The sequence below is a fragment of the Maniola hyperantus genome, chromosome 6 (assembly GCF_902806685.2).
Source record: "Maniola hyperantus chromosome 6, iAphHyp1.2, whole genome shotgun sequence".
Classification (NCBI taxonomy): Eukaryota; Metazoa; Arthropoda; class Insecta; order Lepidoptera; family Nymphalidae; genus Maniola; species Maniola hyperantus.
In genome coordinates this window covers 10,535,014-10,557,871 of record NC_048541.1, presented here as the reverse complement: position 1 = coordinate 10,557,871, position 22,858 = coordinate 10,535,014, and the positions used below count along the sequence as shown (strand labels likewise).

The following is a 22,858-nucleotide window of genomic DNA, read 5'->3' as shown; positions in this document are numbered from 1 at the left end:
GATGAAGTCGCGGGCAACTGCTAGTATATTCATATACTTAGGTTTATGGATTAGGTTTAACTAATAGATGTTAGCGATAGCAGCCGGTACCCAACGAACGTCAAATCCTACTCCAAATCTTCAAAGTCAGTCACCCATCCGATTAGTGACTTAGGTCAACGCTGCTGTGACGTACACCGGTCACATCGGGTAAGTATTTGGAGGATAAATAAAACAAATCTCTAAATAAACTGTCTGAAATTAAACCCAAGCGAAGCCGAGGTGGATCAGCTAGTTAAATATAACAGTTTCACAATTAACAACCACAATAAAATTATATTTAGAAAAAGAAACGTCCCACAGCTATCCGTTAACCCTTGACATAGTTTACAAAGTAACAGTTCTCTGAAAATATCAGAGACTGTCGCGCATAGGGTTTATTTGTGTATGGCGATTCCCGTGACTTTTGCCGGCATTATATAAACACAAAGTACCCACAATTTTACCAACACTATCATTTATTTCAAACCCCGCATCGCGTGCTTGTCTGCGCTTGTGACATCAATGCTATCAAGGTTTATTCGGTTGCAACGACATTGAAAGCATTCAAACACATCAACAATTCACACATCATCATCATCACGATCAAACGGCTCACTATAACCACGGTAAATAACTGAGCACAGATCTCCTCTCAGAATGAGAAGGGTTTAGGTTAGGTGCAGGCGCTTATAATATTATTATTATGGATTATTATCTACTCGATTGGTATTGAATTCGTTTAGTAAATTTTGATTTTAATGAGTGTAAATAATTATATTGCCCGAATTTTCATACTTTAAAACGCGGCAACCTTGAATTTTGACCGAATTTCCTATGTATGGCAATCTGACATTTTCTTGTTCCTTATACAAAGTTTGCTTCCTATTTGTGTTGAATTTGTTTAGGATATCGAAAAAATTAGTTAATTACTTACTCTAAATAAGTAAAAGTAAGGGTCTTTGGCTTACAGGCAACCCCATCCGCTGCATGTTGGATTTTGATTGAGTGAAAAATCTTTCATTTGAAAATCTTTATAGGTATAATATGCGATAGCCTTACAAAATGCAAACCGACTATCAAACCTACCTTTTACCTACTTTGAATAAACGTTTTGACTTTTGACTTTCTGACTTTAGTTCGAAATGACAATACCCCTCATGCCGCCTCAAACCCCGATTAGCAACACAACCCCCGCACTAGCTAGAATATGCGGATGAAGTCGCGAGCATAAGCTAGTCTTATGTTATAACTAGCGCTTATGCTCGTGATTTTGTCCGAGTAGACTACACAAATATCAAACCCCTGTTTTACTCCCTTAAGGGTTGAATTTTCGAAAATCTTTTCTTAGCAGTTGTCTACGTCATAATAGCTGAGCTATCTGCATCGAAAATTTCAGCCCGATCCATCAAGTAGTTGGAGCTTCATTGATAGATCAGTCAGTCAGTCACCTTTTCCTTTTATATATTTAGAAGTACCTACAGATTACTATGTAAGTACAATTTATTGTCTAAATATACCTATCGTAAGTATAAACACAATGTGAAATCTGCGATTCCATTCCAAATTGACTACGCAGATTTTACGAACCATACAGTAGGTACCTACTTCTGTATTTTCATACATTAATTTGTTAGCGTTATTGCTAAATGCTGGCTAGACGAGATTCCAAGTCTGCAGTCGTTGGCTCATTGCGTGCGCGCGCGCTCATTCAAGAACATGCACCGGTAAAGACCGAAAGTAAATATATCGTAACTAATGTAAACAAATGAACGTGAATTTTGCAGTGAAGAATTTTTGTAAATACATAAAATGGCGAACAGTTTTAATATGAAGGAATTCAGCTCCACGTAAGTATTTACCTACCTACTACATATTTTGTTTTATCTAATATTAATCATGCTACTTAATTGGAGACTTATTCTTATTCATAACAATTTTACAAAACGTCTTCTTTGTTAAAATACTACAGGATTATTCCTGGATTATTATAACTAGGGACAGGATTTATATACAGTTGGAAAAGTGATAATAGAAAATAATACAGAGCTTAAGTAATTAATGTTTTCCTCTATCATAACTATTGTCTATTTCAAACTTTTCCACAAGTCGATAAACTACGTTGCAACTTGCAAATTGCAAAGCTAAAGCCGGTTTATAAAAGCAAAAGGTACCTACCTAGACGAGGAGAGTAATTGTTAGTGTCAGGATTTCTATTTTCCGAAGATGCAATTTATACTTATTTTAATAAATTACTTCATCTTTGCTATTGATAAGTAGGTTTTATTACCTTCACAATATAAACTTTCTTTTTTTTCGTTGAAATCATCCCTTAGGAAAAACTTGGTGACTGGCAATTTAGAGATTAGTGGTATAAAATTCTCTTCAACGTTCGTGTTTATTATTCGCTAAACCAAAAATTTGCCAATCTATGTATCAGAACCTGTTCTTGAGAGCAGTTTAAGCATCTGGTTTGTTGTTGCAACTTATAGCGACGCCAAAAAATGAGGTTTTTGGACGTATCTTTAGGTAGGTAGGGTAGGCTAGGTAGACTAAGTTTCTTTGGATATAGCTGTAACAAGTTTGTATCAAACCCCGTGTACTTAAATACAATAACTTTGTTCTTTTGAATTTAAATGCATTTGCTTTTTGAGCTTTAAACTAAAAGTTCGTCATTAAATAGAAAGATGACTGTTTACAATTTCTCTTAGAAAAATAACAACACAAAAACTCATCTAATTTTTTATGGTTTCATCAGAAACGATAATATTAATTTTATTGTAATATTTTTTATTATGTGGATAATTGCAATTACCAAACGAAATTATTTTTCCTTTATAGTTCACTTTTAAAATGATATGTATTTAATTGTACTTTCTTTATTGGCATCTCTTAGCACTGCTTAGTTCTAAATTTTTGTTAAAAATTTGTTTCGAACCCGTAGTTTTGTTTTTAAGTGGACCATTACTTAAAGGGCCTAAATCTAAAGCTCCCGGAAATAGCAGACCTCACACCATCCTTATGTTAGACTCCATCTTAGGCGGCTCCATCACTTCCCAGCAGGTCCATATATCTACCTATATGCCACCTAAAGTTTCATATCACGTAAGCGTGCATCAATGTTTTGATATCTAGGTACGTTGCATTTGCATTTTTATAAATAAACTAGCAACGAAATGTGCAGAGGTTAGTGCCAAATTCCTAGCGTATTGATAAGGCGCAGTCAACTCATGCAATGCATAATTACCTACTGCTCGTGCAAAACGTGTCTAAAAACTTATGTAATCTCCAGATCTACTACAGAAAAAAGACATAAATCTTATTACAAAAATAACCCCAGTATCTACAGGACCTAGCAACTAACCAGATCGCTAGCAAAAACTTAGCGTTATTGTTATACTAGCTAAACACAATCCAATACCAACATCCATTTGCCTCATTTTGTAGTTTTAGTGATTTAGTATTTTTCAACGCCATAATGTATAGCGTGAAAAACTCAGGTCAATGCCCCGCCTAAGACGTGGCATTGACTCCGAATGGCCTACTTACGCAACGTTCGTTGACCCCTAGCGTCAGTCAGATATTTTATTTGCAATATATCGTGAACTTTTAGAAAATATAGGATAATATCTGTCCCGGCTGTACTCACGTGTTTAGTCGACGTTAGCCCGACTAGTTTGGAACCCATCCGGGGTCCTTTTTCAAGGGAGTCAGTTCGCGCCCGCGCCGCGGTTTTGACTGCGGGCTGTGCGTGCCGCTGCCCGTAGAGCCCGTTGAAAAAGGACCCCGGATGGGTTCGAAACTAGTCGGGCTAACGTCGACTAAACACGTGAGTACAGCCGGGACAAATATTATTTATAATGGTAAATCACTCACGGTAGTTTAAACGCTAAAATATAGGATTTTATATTAATTATATATTTTTTATACAAAATATAGAGTTTTTTTGTATTATCATATTATCAGTAATCATCAGTAGTATCACCTGTCTTCGTTTTTGCTAGCGTTCTGGTTACACCTTATATAGTTAATAATAAAATTAAAAAATCACTTTGCTATTTATATCGCATACGAGTATGACGGAGCACTCGTATTATTTTATTACTATAAATCTTCTTAAAGCTCTCTTGAATAGCTCCATGACATGACATACGTTTTAATTAAGATAATAGTATTATGATCCCTCATTATATCTTCCCATATAAGTGTTTAAGTACCTATGTAAAGAAAGATGGTCTATTATTTATCTGCAAATTTCGCACACGACACTGTCTGACGTGATAGCCTAGTGGTTAGGACGTCTCACGATATTTCAAAAACTATGATACATAAAAATAAATAAAAATCTGTTTTAAAATGCACAGGTGAAGACCTTTCATATGATACCCCACTTGATATTGTATCTTATACATACGAATTATTAGTTCATGACCACAATTTAATTTTTTTTGTGTGATGTAACCACAAAGTCACGGTTTTCAGATTTTCCCCGAATGTCTGCTATAAGACCTACTTATGTACCTGCCCATGATTCTAGGTCAACGGTAAGTACCCTGTAGGTTTCTTGACAGACCGACAGATTGACAGACAGACAACAAAGTGTTGCTATAAGGGTTACGGACTTACGGTTTCCCTTTTGAGGTACGGAACACTAAAAATGACCTCATTAATTTATCTAAGTAGAACGCTTTCTGCTTAACAACGTCCACCTTTAGACGGTGAGCCGTGAACTCAGAGCCCTAGAATAACTAGTCAAGTTAACATTAACTGTGCTTAAATCTACCAAATTTGTATGAAGATGTCAACCACTCGTTTACTTGTTTTACTCACAGTACGCGTCTACTTAGACTCTGCCTCTAAAAAGCGGTGTCTAATTTTACGCTAACTCACCTTAGCGCGTGTTTACACTTTAAAATTCTTCGATTGGTCTTGCTAAGAGTGGTTTTATGATTTTTGTAGAACCGTTTTTTTCCTGGGCTCCCTGCGTAGATATGTACCTACCTAGTAAATTGTACCTAGTTAAATTATCATCTTACATTTTCGCCAACCTTTGTAGGTCCAACCCGACTATTACGGGTTATTGTCTGCGATAGCTGTAACTAATACAGTGACATCATAGTTTATCATAACTACAAATCTCATTAATCATCACTTCTACACAATGTAAAGACAATAAATGCACAGAACGAAGACAATGATTTCTTTTGTTATTATAATAAATACCGTCTGATAAAGCTACTATTGAACACTAGCTATAAAATAAACAAATTTCTCAGACCATTTTCTATTCTTCTAAATTAAAGAAATCTTAACCCTTAAAGTAGTTTTGTCTACCATAGGTATAAGGTACCAACATAATACTACAGATAAGGAAATATTTGGGATTTGAAAATAGAAATTACAGCTACCCATAGGTAGGTAGCTATTATTTCTAATTCCCAGATTTTCTACTTTACTGCTATTAAAGCGTAGTCACAGTATGCATTTTCTCCAAAGGCGTCTCGAGCCTGGTAACTTGTGGATTCGGATGTGTCAGAAGACCTTCAAAGGCACCGCGTTCTTTGTAACGTTTAGCTGTCCACCAGCCTTCCTCCTTTACTGATAGTACGTGTAGGTTTTGATGGAGTTCTTCATGAATTGTTATAGGTACACCACGGTCCACGGCAAAGTTCACTCTGACCACGCGGTGTGTTAGCGATAGAACGTAAAATTATATTTTGCATTATTTGTAATATTATGCTAAGGCTGGACTCACGTCTCACATATTCTAAAGCTAGATGTGCGCCATGGAAAGCTTGTATTATAGAAAAATGTACCTGATAAAAAATCATGTACTTAATTACAGAGCAGTCATCGCAGAACATGGAGTTTTCCCCTCAACAATATCAATCAACACAATTAATACAAAATGTAAAGAAAATGAAGTTGAAAATATCTATGACCCTTTTCATAATAGACAACTGGAACATCCTAATTCGTAAGTATAAAAATATGTAAAAAATTACTAGTGCTGTTAATTGATGAAGGAACCAAATGTCATTGATCATATACCATCAAGTCAATAATTGCAAGTAAGTATAACGAAACTAAAATGATTAAACATGAATGAATCCAATTTACAAGCATGTGCACTGTGCAGCCTTTGGAGATATAACTTAGCTATTATACCTAAGCAAAAGTCACACAACAACCTCCGGGTCAAAAAATACCGTTCAGAGTTCTGATGAAGCTACCCAGTTTTGGTAACGCATCAGAAATTAAGTACTAACTATGCTTAGATATATAAGTATTGCTTTTTCGCAGTCATGCGCATCTCTTATGCATCTGGTATCACAATGATAGTCAGCAGACTTCAGCCGGTGTTGAACTCTCAGCGTGAATACTGCTTTATTCATTCACATAAATAATTTATTGTTAAAATAATAAGCTATAAGCTGATTTCAAGCTCCCTATTAGCACTAATGTGAATAATAAGTCGTCACGTCATTCATTTCTTTATTCTTATGCAATTTCAGGGACATCAGATCGTTTGCAAACCTTCTGAAATCGTCATTAGGCTCAGGAATACTCGCAATGCCCGCTGCATTCAAAAATGCTGGAACTATTGTTGGTATATTCGGCACAATAATCCTGGGATATATATGTACGCACTGTGTTTATTTATTGGTAATTCTTTTATTTTTTCTCCGCTGGTTTAAAACATTAGACTCCCAATACCTAGATTTATACGTCAAACGAAGGTTCCTCTACATTACATAGTAAAATAAAATTAAATATTACTCAGAAAATTCTTTTAAAATTGCTGTACTTATCTGCGTAAAAAATTTAAAATTCGTGTACTTTTTAGGTTAAAACTTCACAAGATGTATGCAAAGTGACAAAAGTTCCATCTTTGGGATATGCCGAAACTGTTGAAGCAGTATTTGCAACAGGTCCTCGACCATTGCGGAAATTGTCAAAAGCTATGAGGTAATTTAAGAGATAATTTATTTAATTACTTACTAAGTAGATGATTTAAGTAATTTAAAAAATAGAATACAAGCCTATAACAATTAAATATTAAAATTTGAAATCTGCCTCGTTACGATGGGTTAGGTGATATTTTTGATTTGTAATTTTAATATTTAATTTTATAAATTGATTTTCCGAAATAAAAGAGAAGAGAAGTCTATCTTTATCTTTGGGATGCAATATCTATCTCATTACAAGATAGATGATGCGCGGGACTTCGTCTACGTCGATTTAGGTATTTCAAAAAAAATCCCGTGAGAACTCTTTGATTTTCCGGATGGCCGTCCCCGAGATGTTAACGCGGATTTAATTCGATTAATGAATAAATTCTGAAAAATTGTTTTTTGAATTACCTACTTATTACGGTTTGGTACGGCCTCTGTACAAAATTCGTCAAAATCAATTAAATGGATGGACCGAAAGAAAGTAGACAGGATTTTACTTATAGTGTAGGATATGATATATGATTTTACTTATACTTATTTTACTTATTACACTATTAAGATCTGGGGAGATACTTTGATGAAACAGGCATTTTTTGTTACTTAATAAGTACTCAATAGGTTCCAATGTGCGAGTCAATGCCATACTCATTTAAAAATTAATTGTGTCGTCGCCAAAGTTGTAAAGAAATTATTTGTTCAGAAAATTCTGATGTTGTTACTAATTTTTGTTGTAGTCTTTTAAATATACTTAGTAGACATAATAGGTATGTATGCATAATATTATGTTACAGATCCTTACGTTATAAGCATATTGCAAAAACTCGTTTAATTTTCCCAACATAATAAAATTCACATACCACTTACTATCAAAGAAAATTTATCCGTTCCTCTTTTTATCCTTTTGAGTTATTTTAGGTATTCCCCCAAATAAAAGGCCGACATCGTACCTAACGACTAGACTATCGCCTATCACTATCTCGTAGGTACACTGCACGCATGTAATACGAACTTCCATGCATTAATCATCCTAATCCATACTTCCATACTAATATTTTTAGTGCGAAAGTGTATATATCTGTCTGTATGTCTGTCTGTCTACTAGATTTTCCGTTCCATTTAACCGATTTTGATGAAAGATATAGAGAAATCTTCTATCTCGGGGAAGGACTTAGGCTACTTCTAATCTATATCTTATACTAACGAGAATGAAGTCGCGGACATCATCTAGTTTGTATATAGGTATAAGGAAATTATTTATTGTTTATTAATTATTAATGCAATCAAAATGATGAGACATCAATGTATCTACTCAATCACGTTTCAGGATATTTATAGATTGGGCGATGGCTGTCACAATTCTTGGCGCCTGTGCAGTCTATGTCATCCTGCTCGTGGAATCCGTTCAGCAGGTATTTTGGACACATGTCAACTCCAACTTGCATCATTCTTAATCTTCCGTTGTTAATTTTTATAATAAACTCCCAAAAGACATATTGGAGATGTGTCTTAACAAGTTCAAAGTTATCCTAAAAAGAAAACTTATTGAAAAATGATAAGAAAACATAGGAATGAGTTGCTTAACAGATTTGATAGTTCTATTGGAACTATTAAAATTAAATGATTTTGTAAAATAGTGATAAAAAAGAATATCCGGCTGAGTTTGTTGCCCTTCTCAGACCAGAGCGCGTTTGGAACCTATTGTAGCTTTAGTTTTAAGTTAACGTAGGTACATAATTGATATTTTTATTATCAACATTACAACATATTTTTTTTTAAGAATATTAGCCATGTTAAATAACTAATATTCCTCTTTCCTCTCCAACTAAGCGTCAGGCTTGTGCTAGGAGTAGGTACGACAATAGTGCAACGGGCGGGGTTTGAACCGTCGACCTTTCGGTTTTCAGTCCACTCCTTTACCGGTTGAGCTATTGAGGCTTCATTATTATACATTATCTTACAGTATTCAACAATTGACAATCGAAAAGTGTAATACCTATATTATAGTTCGCGACAGGTCGAGATGGCAATCGGGGGACGCCCCGCACAGCGCCCGCGCTAGCCCGCATCGCGTTAATAATAATCTGTCCCCGATCGATAATAATCTAAATATATAAAAGGAAAAGCTGACTGACTGACTGACTGACTGGTTGATTGACTGGTGTATCAACGCACAGCTAAAACTACTGGACGGATCGGGCTGAAATGTGGCATACAGATAGCTATAATGACGTGCCGCTAAGCAAGGATTTTTGAAAAGTCAATTCCTAAAGGGGTAAAATAGGGGTTGGAAAGTGTAGTCCACGTGGACAAAGTCGCGGGCATAAGCTAGTATTTAAGTCGTCAAATTTGATTATGATTGTTTGAATTAAAAAATCTTTTTCAATTTTTCAGATCGTCGATCATTTTTACGAAAAGAACAATCTCACAATCACATTGTACTGCCTGATGTTCCTGGTACCAATATTAATATTCACCCAAATCAAGACTCTGAAATACATCGCCCCATTTTCTGGTTTTGCCAACGTGTTGTTGGTGCTGACTTTCGTGATCTGCCTGTACTACATTTGCGCTGAGTTCCCAAGTTTTGACTCACAACCAATGTCTGTTCCCGTTGGACGGTTACCACTATTCATCGGGTTAGTTTATTTATTATTATTTTCTATTTATTATAAGTATTGATCTATTAGGTATAAACATATAATAAGTAGTAGGTCACGTAGTGCATAGAAGTGGTGGTCCGTGGTCGTATACCGCGTTTGACGTAAACACACCGCACTTTTTACAACTCGCCTGATCCGAGAAAATTCAGATCTAGAAAACTCGCATCGAATCCGGATTTTACACTGCATCCGTTTCGTTCCGAGTTTTCATCTGGTTTCGCTGGATATTCCTTTCGTATTTTGCGCCCGCATGGCGACTCGGATTCAGATCGGACGCATTGCGCAAATGTTTGTACTAGCCACGACAATGCTCCTTACTTCTACACTCCATATTCGAAAGTAACACTGTACCTATATAATTTGTTTCAGTACAGTTATATTTGCAATGGAAGGCATCGGAGTGGTGTTGCCCGTGGAAAATACAATGGCTAAGCCTCAACATTTTCTCGGGTGTCCGGGAGTTTTGAATATAACGATGACGATTGTAGTTCTCCTTTACATGATCATGGGGATTTTGGGATATTTGCGGTATGGAGACGCCGCACAAGGCAGCATTACGTTGAATCTGCCTACCAAAGAAATGTAAGTAGGTATTTTAAATATTATACTAATAACTAAGCCTCAGGGCTTGCATGATAGCTGCTGTGACTATCACATTACGATAACCACGACTAATGCACGTAGATACCTACCTACCTAATTGGCGGAATTTTTGGTAAGTATTCATTATTTTTATTTAGAAAAAAGAAGATTAGAAAATTTTTTCGTAAATGATAATGAATCATTAAAATGCAACTAATAAGTAATATTATTATTGTCCTCCTGACTGAATTTCGCCCACCACGATGGCAAATAACCACAGAGTATTCCCTTACTCTATAGTCCACTGGGACGGTAAACTGACACGACCGGAGAAAGATCACGAGAGAGGCACGGGGATGAAACACCGCCAAACTTCAGGCTTATAATAAGAAATTGACAGAAAACCCCCATGACTAACTATTCAAGGCCTGACCCGGCAACCGAACCTAGAACCTCGTCATCTGCAGTCGAACATGCTACCCAGTTAACCCAGTAGACCAATGAGGCAGATATAATGCGTAAAATTTAACTCCTCACGCGCCATTTTAACTTTTTGTTTTAAATTTCATGTCAAAAGTACGATTTTAATCCTTATTAATTTAAAGATGAACCGTAATTTTGACATGACTGTTATTTTTTACGGATTAAAAAAACCATTAATATAGGTAAAGTGATCAGTATGGTGTTTGATAGCTCGATTTTTATGCTTTTAGACCTGCATTAATGGCGAAAGTCTTCATCATCTTGGCGATCTTCTTCACTTATATTCTACAATTCTACGTGCCAATGGAAATCGTATGGCGCAATACAAAACATCGTGTGGCGCAGAAATACCATAATATTGCTCAGAGCGTTATGAGAGCGTTGTTCGCAATTCTGACGGGTAAGCCGTAAGATCAGTACCTATACCTACCCTTATTATAAATGCGAAAGTGTGTTTGTTTGTTGGTTTATTGGTTTGTCGGTTTGTTGGTTTGTCCTTCAATCACGTCGCAACGGAGCAACGGATTGACGTGATTTTTTGTGTGGGTATAGTCAAAGACCTGGAGAGTGACATAGGCTACTTTTAATTCCGGAAAACCAACGAGTTCCCACAGGATTTTTAAAAACCTAAATCCACGCGAACGAAGTAGAAAAATAAAACGAAAATTTGGAATCCCCTCGTTGGCTTTCTGTACAGTAGCTGACCAGAAATATTGTACCTACCTACCTGTCGACCTTTAGAATGGATTTCGACTTTGTAGAGCGTTGTCTCTGTCACTCATACCTATGTGACGTTTTGTCGGTCTCAACGACAGAGACAACGCTCTCCGAAACCGCTATCTCTTTCTAAAGGTCGATGTACAATATTTCTTGCCGGGTGCTATATTAACGTTGCAAAGTAGGTAGCTAAGTACCAAATTTTTCTTTGTTTTTATTCTGATACAAGTTAGCCCTTGTCGTCTTACCAGTCTAAGATGGAAGTGGGCTAACTTGGAAGGGGTATGGTACGGCAGTTTCATTAAACCCTTCATACTAATCGGTTTCTTACGGCATCGTACCGGAACGCTAAATCACTTGGCGGCACGGCATTGCCGGTAGGACGGTAACTAGCCACGGTCGAAGCCTTCCACCAGACCAGACCAAAAGTAATTTAGGAAACATAAATTCCTAAATTGGCCTGCCAGGAATCGAACCCGGGACCTCCCATCCCACTTATAGACCTACCACTGCGTCAGGAAAGTCGTCACCACGTCAAATTAATTTGATTAAAATTTATTGGTGGTTTTCTCGGTAGAATAGAAAGGCATTCCGAACTAGTGTATAGTACGCGACAGGTTGAGATGGCAATAGGGGTATGAGGCGGGGGGACGCCCCGCTCACCCGTATGTCACCCGCGCTCGCCCACATCTGGTTAGCGCGGGGTCTGTGCGGGTGTGCGGGGTATTCCCTCCCTTGCGATTGCCATCTCGACCTGTTGCACACTATAGATGCACTTGGCGATTCCAAAGTACCTCCGATACAAACTTGTAAAAGTTTATTTGAATAGAAAATTTATCTAAGTTTTACATTTTTAGTAATTGCTGCGGCCTCGTTGCCACGACTGGAACAAGTGATTGGACTCGAAGGTGCTTTCTTTTATTCATTCCTGGGCCTCATAGCTCCATCGCTAATGGAACTCGTCTTCTGCTGGGATCGCGGCCTCGGAAAATTTAACTACATCCTAATCAAAGATATTTTACTGATCATCTTTGGCTGCTTCGTTCTAGTAACGGGAGTCATGCAAAGTGTTAGAGAAATTATTAGGACTAGTACATAGCACGTCATTTCAGGTGATACTTAATTTAGGATAACTGTAACAATTATGTAGGTGTTGATACGCTTGTAAATAACTAAATAATATTATTTAAAAAACTAAGACTTTGTAAAACTTACTTAATTTTTTCACAAAATCAGTTATTTCCAGTCAAGTCAATGGTTATTTCAGATAGGTAGGTAGTTTGAAATTTAATTAAAATTGAAATATAAATATGAATGATTTGACAACAATATTAAAAATATGATTTCACATTGGTTATGATACTAATTAATATTATAGTTTAATGTAAGTATTACCTACCTATTTTATTTATGCAAAATATTACCAGATGCCCTATCCTATTGGTATCTAAGCTGTGATAGCCTAGTGGAGGAGTTAGGACAACCGCCTCCTAATCGGGGTTCGAACCCGGGCACTCGTTAAGCGTTAACTATGTGTTGTTAAGTATTTAATTAAATTATCACTTGCTTTAACGGTGGAGGAATAAACATCTCGTGAGAAACCTGCAAGCCTGAGAGTTCTCTATAATGTTCTCAAAGGTGTGTGAAGTCTGCTGTCTGCCAATCCGCAGTTGGCCAGCGTGGTAGACTATCAGAACAGTTAGAAAATGAGTACTCGTACACGTTTTCTATGAATTTATGAAACATGTTTTCTTTTGTAATTACTCTGTGGTTGACAGTTACCACAGACAAGCAAGTAAATGTAAATACTGTGCAATACTTGTAATCAGTGCATGCACGAGGCACATGAGTACAGTGTGCTGGCAATAAAACAAGAGTAGTGTGACAAGGCTATCTTGGCGCGTAACAAAAATTGGAATTAAGGTTGCCGTCAAGTGCCCCCTTTGTTTTTGCTTGAATATTATAAGCCTTTGTTCTCCAACATCGCTTCTGTCAATGTCATTCAAGTGCCAAGAGAGCCTTGTCGCCATAGCTTGTCGCACTGTAGATATCCGTAATGTAGATGGTTCTACATAGCGCAAGTTCATAATTGTGTAGGTTGTACTACATAGAAAGGCCAGAACCTAGAGCTGTGAGTCCAGATATCCGGAGTTATGATTTAGCTTCGGAGAATCCGGTTTTAAAAAAGTGAGGCATTTTTTTCACATGACATAGTACAGTGCGACAAGGCTATCTTGGCGCGTGGTGAAAAGCGGGACTAACATTGCCGTCAAGTGTCCCCTTTGTTGTTGTTTGAATATTCTAATACCATTAGATAGGTAGGTAGATGATTCTGAGCCTTTGTTCTCCATTAGCGCCCTCCTGTCAATGTCATTGAAGTGCCAAGAGAGCCTTGTCGCACTGTAGTCTGCATGTAGTTCTCATATTAATTCTAATTTGGATTCTTGCCTATTTGTAGTTCTCATATCTTGATTTTGGCTTTAAGCCTATTATTATTATTGAACGTTATGGTGTATGTACGAGTACATTGTATGTAGCTATGTGATGTAGGCAACTTGCGCTGTACCTACCTATAGAACTAGAGCATACCTCGTGTATAGAACTTATTATAGGTATTGTATTTACTTGTTTGTCTGTGGTTACCTTAGAATAGTAACCACAGAGCAATTACAAACGAAAAGATGTGAGGCGCCAATTTTAAATAAATTCATATAAATAAGCATCTTTCTTTGGTTTTGTTGTTGTTTTGGAGGTTCATGATAATCGCATTGAAAATCCAATATAGTATTATTACCAATTTATTTCCATGACTTAAAAAATTAAAATGTCGAATACTTTTTTGTATATGTACTTAGTTACATATTCGAGTGATGAATTGACTTCCGAGAAGTGAGAAACTGAGAACCAAAATCTAGGGCAGCCTGCCAGACAAATAGTTTTACCCATTTTACCGCGCTGTTCTGTCGGTGGTTGATCCTATTCTTGGATTTGTGTTTTTATGTTTGAAAGGTAAATAAACCAGTGCGGAAATGGTGCGGCGGCAACTATTTCAGTACCTACCAGTTGATTGTATTTCACAATAACGCGAGCCAAAACTCTCAGTCTCAAGTCATAATTTGCGTGACACCCAGTGGTGACACCACATCACCTGAACCAGTTCGAGAATAAGGAAAACTTATTGTAAAACCTTGATATTAGGTTTAATGAAAATGTAACGCAAAAAACCCTTCTTGTGTATGAAGTACCTCTTTACAAAAAAAGTGGTGAGATGATAGGTTATGATAATATCTAGTGATTATCAAGAAACTTAGATTAAAATGAATGCCAGTGTAAAAGTGGGCGCTAACTATGTGAGTATTTTATTAATATAGACAGAATGTAGATAAGACTGCCTAAATTATAAGATTCCTACGTGTCGTGACTGGTATTTTCTTATCATTTTTACCTACTGATAAGTGAACCGATACCTACTTATATTTTTTGCAATAATCTATTCTTATATTTACAAAGTACTCTGTGATAATCTAGTAGTAATCCATCCGTATCCGTAGCTAGTTCAACAAGAATTAATATGAGTCTGGTTAGTAGTTTTGTATATTTTACGTAATTTTCTGTGCTTTCCTGTTTGGTTAACTTGAATAACGATGCTATCAATCAACTATTATTCAGTCGAATAGGTACTTAAGTCGGACGTGGGCTAAAGATCACATTGCTTGGCGGCTTGTTATTTCTTTCGTAAAGTTATTAGAACTTCATGTTATTTTATTGTGGATATATTTGCGAATTATAAGTACCATACTCTGAGTTACTGAAGTGTTAATAAACTAATATATGTTTTGTGAAAACATGCGCATCATGTCATTATCAGAATTATTTGAGACATTACCAGTATGTAATACCTACAATAGTCTTTTGATATAAGTAATTAAAGTGATAATTATTTAGACATCCGAAGTCTTTTTTTAACTGGTGATAAATAAATTAATTAGGAACTTGCTTAAAATTGCTAATTCAACAGTTTACCCTTTATTTTTACAAAAAAATGTTAATTTAAGTACCTTGTACCTATTATAGTTTTGTAAACAGTTGTGAAATGTTTTTCAATGATATTTGTGTATAACCTAATTGCTCATTGCTTCTATACCTATTGTGTTATTTAATACCCACAAAATGTTGGTTGCAGTAAGTAGTTAGGTACTTAGTATTAAATATTACTTAGTTGTAATTCATTGTCATTTCCAGGTTTTACCCATTGTATTTGGTGTAGGGGCTGTGGTAGTCTTAACATCAGTTTTAGCTCACCTAGTATGGGGTAAGAAATCCAAAAGCCCCAGAAAAAGTAAGCCTCTTATAACTTTAGTGGATCCAAATACAAAGTATCCATTACCGCTGATTGAACGTGAGGAAATCAGTCATGATACAAGGAGATTCCGATTTGGTCTGCCCACCCTAGAACATGTTTTAGGTAAGTTTACAAGTTCTATGAACATCATTGAAATAAAATGCTCAAGAAATGAAATAAGTGCTACAAATGTGGGCCGAAAAAGCCAAAAAAGCTTATTTCAAATCTCTAAAATTTTTAGACTTATTGCTTAGCTGCTAAGTTTTATTTTAGAATAAATATTTTTGTTGTCATTTGTAAAATTCGAATATTTTAATGATATTATGACAAAAAGTCCTAAATATAAATATTTTGCAATCGTTAGTAAACTTTATGTTCAAGTGTTAAGGTTTATAATAAACTGAAGTTGTTGATATTATAAAAAAAAATCTACATTTCGTAATTAAGAAACATTCATGTGTATATGTGTGCAAACCAGGCCACTTAAGCGATGTGAATTCATTTGTGAGCCTACTATTATAAGTCAATGATGAACATGTATTAAGTATGAAGATGGAAAGACATAATAAGGTTCGCAAGCTACCCTTGAGGTGAAAGCTAGCAATTGTTGCTTCTTAGGGTTTCGTACCTGAAGGATGCTGACTGGGGCCTATTACAAAGCCATCTGTCCATCTGTCTGCCAGTGGGCTATTTCGTGAACAATAATATGTAGAGAGTTGTATTTTTCACAGAATATGTATTTCTATTGCCGCAATAATAACAAATAAAAATAGTAGAGAATTAAGAGTTATGAAATGAAAAATAATAAGAAGACCTCTTTAACTATTTATTTATTTTATTGTTAATGCACTTACTATAGTAATACATAATTTTGACCAAATTCCAATACAGTAATATTATGAGAATACATACAATATTATGTATTTATAGTTTTTTAATTATATTGCATCACATACTTTAGCGTTGCTATTGATATAATATACTTGCCCACTTAAAATTGTTTTCAGTTATTGCAAATAATACTTACATGTACCTCGTTCAAAATTTTATACCTATTCTTATAGGGTTGCCACCTGTAGGATTGACTGCTGTCAATCCTACAGGTACTTACTTACTACCTACCTAGGTACTACATTAGTAAACCGAATGAAATGAGTGTACCTACAGCGGGACGATTGTATGAAGCTTCCTCTCTGGTCTACTGTGACGCAACTGCTAGAATATTATAACAATTCTTAATCAATTCACACTTGCTGGTCTTCATATATTGAACTGATCACTTGTTCAACTCGCCTGTTATGACCAATGTAATGGCGATGTTGGTACTGTTCTATAGAATGATCGCATCAGTCTTCCCCTATGAGTGGTTATATTAATACCAGCTGTCTGAGTACCTACATTAGATAGTTATAATGAAGCTTATCATCCCCTTGAGTGGTGATAACAATATCTGTTATTACAGGACTGCCAATAGGCCAGCACATCCATTTATCAGTCAAGATAGATGATGACCTTATTATCAGAGCTTACACTCCAGTATCCAGTGATGAGGAGAAGGGTTATGTGGATTTGGTTATTAAGGTAAATTATTATAACAACCCATGCTTCCCCTAGTTCAGACTTCAGACTAATATTGAAAACTAATATGAATGTGAAGAGTGAAGCCACACGATGCGTTGCGTTGGCGGTGCGGCGCCTGAGTGATGCCGCTGCGTCATCCTACATAGAAATCGCTGTACCATGCCACACGAGGACCTGGGACCAGAGAGACGAGGCGGGGAGGAGTAGTGTGTTGCAACGCCATACTTTTGGCCGAAGCGACAACGCAGACACTGGCATCCAATACTCAAATCCACAGCGGTACGGCGCCGCAACGCACCGGAAACGCATCGTGTGGTTCTGTCTAAATCTATCTGCTACATTTTGATGACCCATACCTTTTACTGATTGACCAAATTTGGTACAGGTTTACTGGGGATGGGCATACGCTACCTTTTGTCCCACAAAATCAGAAAATCCCATAAAATTTTGAAAACTTATGTGACATGGGACGCGTCGCGTGCTAGATATAGGTATAACGCATAACTGAAAAGGCTCCTGCAGTAGTGGAGCAGTGCGAGAGGGTGACAGTTACCACAAGTTGACGAATTCATAGCTCTCGCGTCACGTCATCACACTCCTCCCGCACCGCTCCACTACCGTAAGAAGCTACTGAGTTATGCGTTATCTATTAACAATTGTAGACTTTAGTATCTATAAACAATTGATTTTCATCATTATTTAACACTAGCTGATGTCCGCGACTTCGTACGCGTGGATTTAGGTTTTTAAAAATCCCGTGTGAACTCCTTGATTTTCCGGGATAAAGTAACCTATGTCACTCTCCAGGTCTTAAACTATACCCATGCAAAAAATCACATCGATCCGTTGCTCCGTTGCGATGTGATTGAAGGACAAACCAACAAACGAACACACTTTCGCATTTATAATAGGGGTAGTGATGAAATAAGCTGTACAAAGTACCTACTGAAAAATGCCTGTTGTTATTTTCTAAACTGAGACTATTTTTTATTTTAGGTTTATTTCAAAAATGTCCATCCGAAATTCCCTGATGGTGGTAAAATGTCACAACACTTGGATAACATGAAAATTGGCGAAACAATTGATGTACGAGGACCATCTGGTAGACTGCAATATGCTAACAACGGTACATTCCTGATAAAGAAACTAAGAAAAGATCCACCAGTAAAAATCATGGCCAACAAGCTGAATATGATTGCAGGTCAGTATAAAAGGCTAGCTTTTGCCCATTACTTCATTTGTGAAGTAGAATTTATGAATATCCTTTCGTAGTGGGGTAGTAGCAAGATCTCGAGTTTCAAGCGTAGTATGTTGATATATTACTTACTACTTACATATGAAATATATATCAGTCAATCTTATATTTTATCAATAGCTTTTGGCTGCGACTTCGAATGCAGTACATAAATATCTAATTTATAGCAGTTATTTCTGGATAATGTAGTTCTTTAATAGTGAAATTATTAAAACCGGTCAAATTATTGTTTTAAATGTGCAGTCAGAGTTTTATTAACTTTGTTGAGTTAATAAAGTTTTGTTTGTTTTGAAAATATGAATAAATGAAACAAACACACTAACCTTTTGCTACGAAAAGCATGGCAACGCCACGCACAACATGTAGGTAGGTACCTACGGTACTTAGGTACGGTAGGTATTATATTTTGACCAATTTTATTATTGCTACTTTTTACGAATATGGGTATTCGAATATTCGATTACAAAAACGCATTCGATTGCATAAACGTTTCGAATTCTGTTTAAGCAGATAAATATGTTTATATTATGGAGTTAAAAATTAGTGGTTAGTATACGGAAGAGGACACCAAACGACCTTGATTATGCGCGTTCCTATCCATTTGTGATAATATTCTCAAGGCAACCAGAATAATCAAAAATATTGTCAGTTTTAATCTTTGTATTACTTAATGAGTGCCAAAAGTATATTTGTAAAGCCAAAGGTATATTGTGATACCTGACTGATAATAAGACAATTAGAATAATATAGGTATTCTGATTGTTAAGCCTGTAGTTTTAATTTCAATATCAGTTTCCTCATATTACTTGTTACACCCATTATAATATGCCTGTTGAGAATATAATAAACATCATCTGACCTCTACAAGTCATGTAGAACAAACCATGAAGTACCTATCTAATATTATAATGTAAACATTGATTTATTACATAAAATAAATAAATAATCTATTAAATGATAAGGCTTAAGTATTTTATAAATAAACTAGATGTTGCCCGCCGCTTCGTCCGCGTGGATTTAGCTTTTAAAATCCCGTGGGAATGAATAATTCCGAAATGAAATTGTGATTAAAGGACAGAAACATAAAAAATAACATGGCATCCCGCACAGTTGGGTTTCCCAGGATAAAAAGTAGCCTATGTCCTGACCCGGTCTTTAACTATATCCATGGAAAAAATACGATTTAATATGTGAAGAGATAGAAAAAGGTTTACACCCCTTTCCTGTCCATACTAAATGACAGATTTACGCATAGCTTAACTTGAAAGTTACACTAGAATTTCTGCCCAATATATTTTAGCCAATTTTTCTGAGGATTAGTACATACTAGGTGTTGCCCGTAATTTGTCACGCGGGACTGTCTTTTCCTGCGGATTTTCCAAAAAAATCTTTTATAAACCTTGTCCTGACAAATAAACACAACAACAAAAAATTACTAATTTGGTGCAGTCGTTCGGAAGTTATGCGTGTACATCATCATCATGATCAACCCATCGCCGGCTGACTACAGAGCACGGGTCTCCTCTCAGAGTGAGACGGGTTTTGGCCATAGTCTACCACGCTGGCCATGTGCGGATTGGTAGATTTCACACACCTTTGAAAACATTATGGAGAACTCTCAGGAATGCAGGTTTCCTCACGATGTTTTCCTTCACCGTTAAAACAAGTGATATTTAATTACTTAAAACGCACAGTATAACTCCGAAAAGTTAGAGATGCGTGCCCGGGATCGAACGCCCGAACCCCGATTAGAAGGCGGACGTTCTAACCACAAGACTATCACAGCTTGCTGCTGCGTGTACATACATTTCGGCAATTTTTTTTATTTATATAGATTACTAATTTTGTCTATTACCTTATTAATGTGTGTCTATAACCCATGGTATCCTTAGTTTATCATTGTAGTGATTGAATGTTAATAAATCATTACTAAAAATGCTGATATTTCTGTTTCAGGCGGCACTGGCATCACACCAATGCTACAACTTGTAAGGCACATCTGTACAGATCCAACTGACAAGACTCAGTTGAGGTTGTTGTTCGCAAATCAAACTGAAGAAGATATCCTAGTGAGGCAGGAGCTTGAGAAATATCAGAGGGAACACCCTGAGCAGTTCAAACTGTGGTACACGATTGATAGAGCAACTGAAGGTAGGCAAACCAGCACACATAATCAAGTATATCGTATACAATTTTCATGACAAGCATTGGTACAAAGAAGTATATATATATAAGTATTGTCCGGAGTATTCTAGAATATGCGTGTATTATCTGGTCGCCTCAATACATAATATATGCCCATAGGCTTGAAACCATACAGAGGCAGTTTCTTAAATACTTAGCTTTTAAAGACTTTAAAAAATTTAATAGTTATGAGGAAGCGTGTACTCACTACGGTATCGGCTCACTGGAGCATAGAAGGGAACAATGTGATATGTTGTTACTGCAAGCAATTTTAACCGGCTCAATCGATTGTCCTAGCTTACTCTCAGCCTTTTCATTTAATGCTCAACCTTTAAGAACGCGTCACACGCGCCTTCTAAATGTTCCCAAATCTAAATCAAATTATGCGCGAAATTCTATAATTCCACGCTTGGTACGTACTTATAACAATCAGTTCGCTGAGTTTGACTTATTTTACCTATCAAACAATAAATTTAAAAAGGAATTAAGAAACTATCATCGTAAAACAAAAAAAAAAAAAAGTAGCTAACATCTAAATATGCATGCAATCATACACTCCCATTTACACACACACACACATGCACACACGCTCACACATACTCATAAGCACACACTCACACACGCATACACACACACATACAATCATACACACACTGTTGTAATTTTATTTTATTATTGTATATACCTACATTTATTCTAACTCTATTCTGTTAAAATAGTTTAGTTATAATTTTAAGTAATCTCTTTTGGCCTTCTGTTATACCTAGATTTAAATTTAAATAATAATTATGTATTTACGCTGTTGATTACTTTCAAATAAACAAAATAAAATAAAATAAAACAATGAAATTTGAAAAAAAAAAAAAAAAAAAAAAAAAAAAAAAAAAAAAAAAAAAAAAAAAAAAAAAAGATCACAGTACGCGGCAGAAAGTAATGTACATCGACCTTTAGGAGATAGGATTTGTAGAGCATTGTCTCTGTCGTTGAGACCAACAAAACGTCATATAGATATATGAGTGACATTGACAACGCTCTACGAAACCGAAATGTCATTCTAAAGGCCGATGTACATTACTTTCTGCCGCGTACTATATATCTTCTTCTTTAGTTAGTTCGTAAGTCTGGTTAGTTACTTCTTTTTGCTCATACTTTAAGACTTAAAACGAGATAGATTTATGGCAGAGACATACATTTTGTCTCGTTTTAAGTCCAAACCTGAACAAAAAGCATGTTCTATAAATCTCAGCCTTAGTCACACTCGTTTTGGATCCTTTTTACCATTTTGGTATGGAATCCTAATAAGTTATAACAATATAAAATATCAGCGTAAAAAGTTAGATTTTACGATACGCGCGACGGCGACACATTAGCTGAGATCTATAGAGCGCACTTTGACTTTACTCAGACTAAGATTGATGTAAAACGAGGCAGATTTACGTAAGAGATATAGCTCTGTTACGTTTTAACTCTGTCTTAAGTCTAAGCTAAATCAGAGTGCGCTCTATAGATCTCACCATTAGTGCTGCAAATTATAATACTTAAGAGGCGACAGTTGGGCTACTAAATTTGGTTAGTTTGATTGCCATTTTTAACCGACTTCAAAAAAAGGAGGTTCTCAATTCGTCGGAATCTTTTTAACCTGTCGCGTACTATAGACATATCGTATTTTCAGGTTGGCAGTACAGCACCGGATTTATTAACGACGAAATGATCAAAATCCATCTATTTCCGCCCGGCGATGACGTCATAGTGCTCATGTGTGGCCCTCCCCCAATGATAAACTTCGCTTGCAACCCCGCTTTAGACAAATTAGGCTATGCAGAGAATTCACGCTTCGCATACTAGTTTTTATAAAAATACGGAACACAAATGTAATAGAATTCATTTCGAATGATAAATTTTTCGTGATTTACATTCCGTCAATAAATCTGCAATATAGACTAATTTAACCACTGACCTTTGTCCTTTACAAGTACGCTGGACTTGCGATTGCCGAGTTCTTTTTGAAGCAACATGATTTTTGCTATTTTGACACTGATTGCATTAGTTAACGTACTCGGTTAGTGATATCTGTCAATAT

The 22,858-nt window shown here is 36.1% G+C and overlaps 1 protein-coding gene across 4 annotated transcripts; it reads left to right on the top strand.

Annotated features, from left to right (window-relative positions):
* Positions 1 to 1,708: 1,708 nt before the first annotated feature.
* LOC117983060 (NADH-cytochrome b5 reductase 2) lies at positions 1,709 to 22,625 on the top strand. Of its 4 annotated transcripts, XM_034969517.2 has the most exons (14): positions 1,709 to 1,868; positions 5,864 to 5,995; positions 6,534 to 6,684; positions 6,866 to 6,987; positions 8,299 to 8,383; positions 9,366 to 9,610; positions 10,004 to 10,216; positions 10,930 to 11,099; positions 12,274 to 12,458; positions 15,659 to 15,881; positions 17,221 to 17,339; positions 18,336 to 18,540; positions 20,551 to 20,745; positions 22,451 to 22,625. In XM_034969517.2, the coding sequence occupies exons 1-14, from the start codon at positions 1,831 to 1,833 to the stop codon at positions 22,621 to 22,623; spliced, it is 2,256 nt and encodes a 751-aa protein (XP_034825408.2). In that variant the 5' UTR covers positions 1,709 to 1,830; the 3' UTR covers positions 22,624 to 22,625. The 4 variants fall into 4 exon arrangements, with proteins under 4 accessions (XP_034825408.2, XP_034825415.1, XP_034825417.1 ...); XM_034969524.2 differs by lacking the exons at positions 1,709 to 1,868; positions 5,864 to 5,995; positions 6,534 to 6,684; ... (4 more) ...; positions 10,930 to 11,099; positions 12,274 to 12,458 and adding an exon at positions 14,613 to 14,766; XM_034969526.2 differs by lacking the exons at positions 1,709 to 1,868; positions 5,864 to 5,995; positions 6,534 to 6,684; ... (4 more) ...; positions 10,930 to 11,099; positions 12,274 to 12,458 and adding an exon at positions 14,973 to 14,996.
* The last annotated feature ends 233 nt before the right edge of the window (positions 22,626 to 22,858 follow it).

Excerpts from the sequence above, each read along its gene's own strand:
- LOC117983060 (XM_034969517.2), top strand. The coding sequence starts at position 1,831 with ATGGCGAACAGTTTTAATATGAAGGAATTCAGCTCCAC. Across the intron at positions 8,384-9,365 it reads TCGTGGAATCCGTTCAGCAG|ATCGTCGATCATTTTTACGA; the intron begins GTATTTTGGACA and ends TCAATTTTTCAG. Across the intron at positions 11,100-12,273 it reads GTTGTTCGCAATTCTGACGG|TAATTGCTGCGGCCTCGTTG; the intron begins GTAAGCCGTAAG and ends TTACATTTTTAG.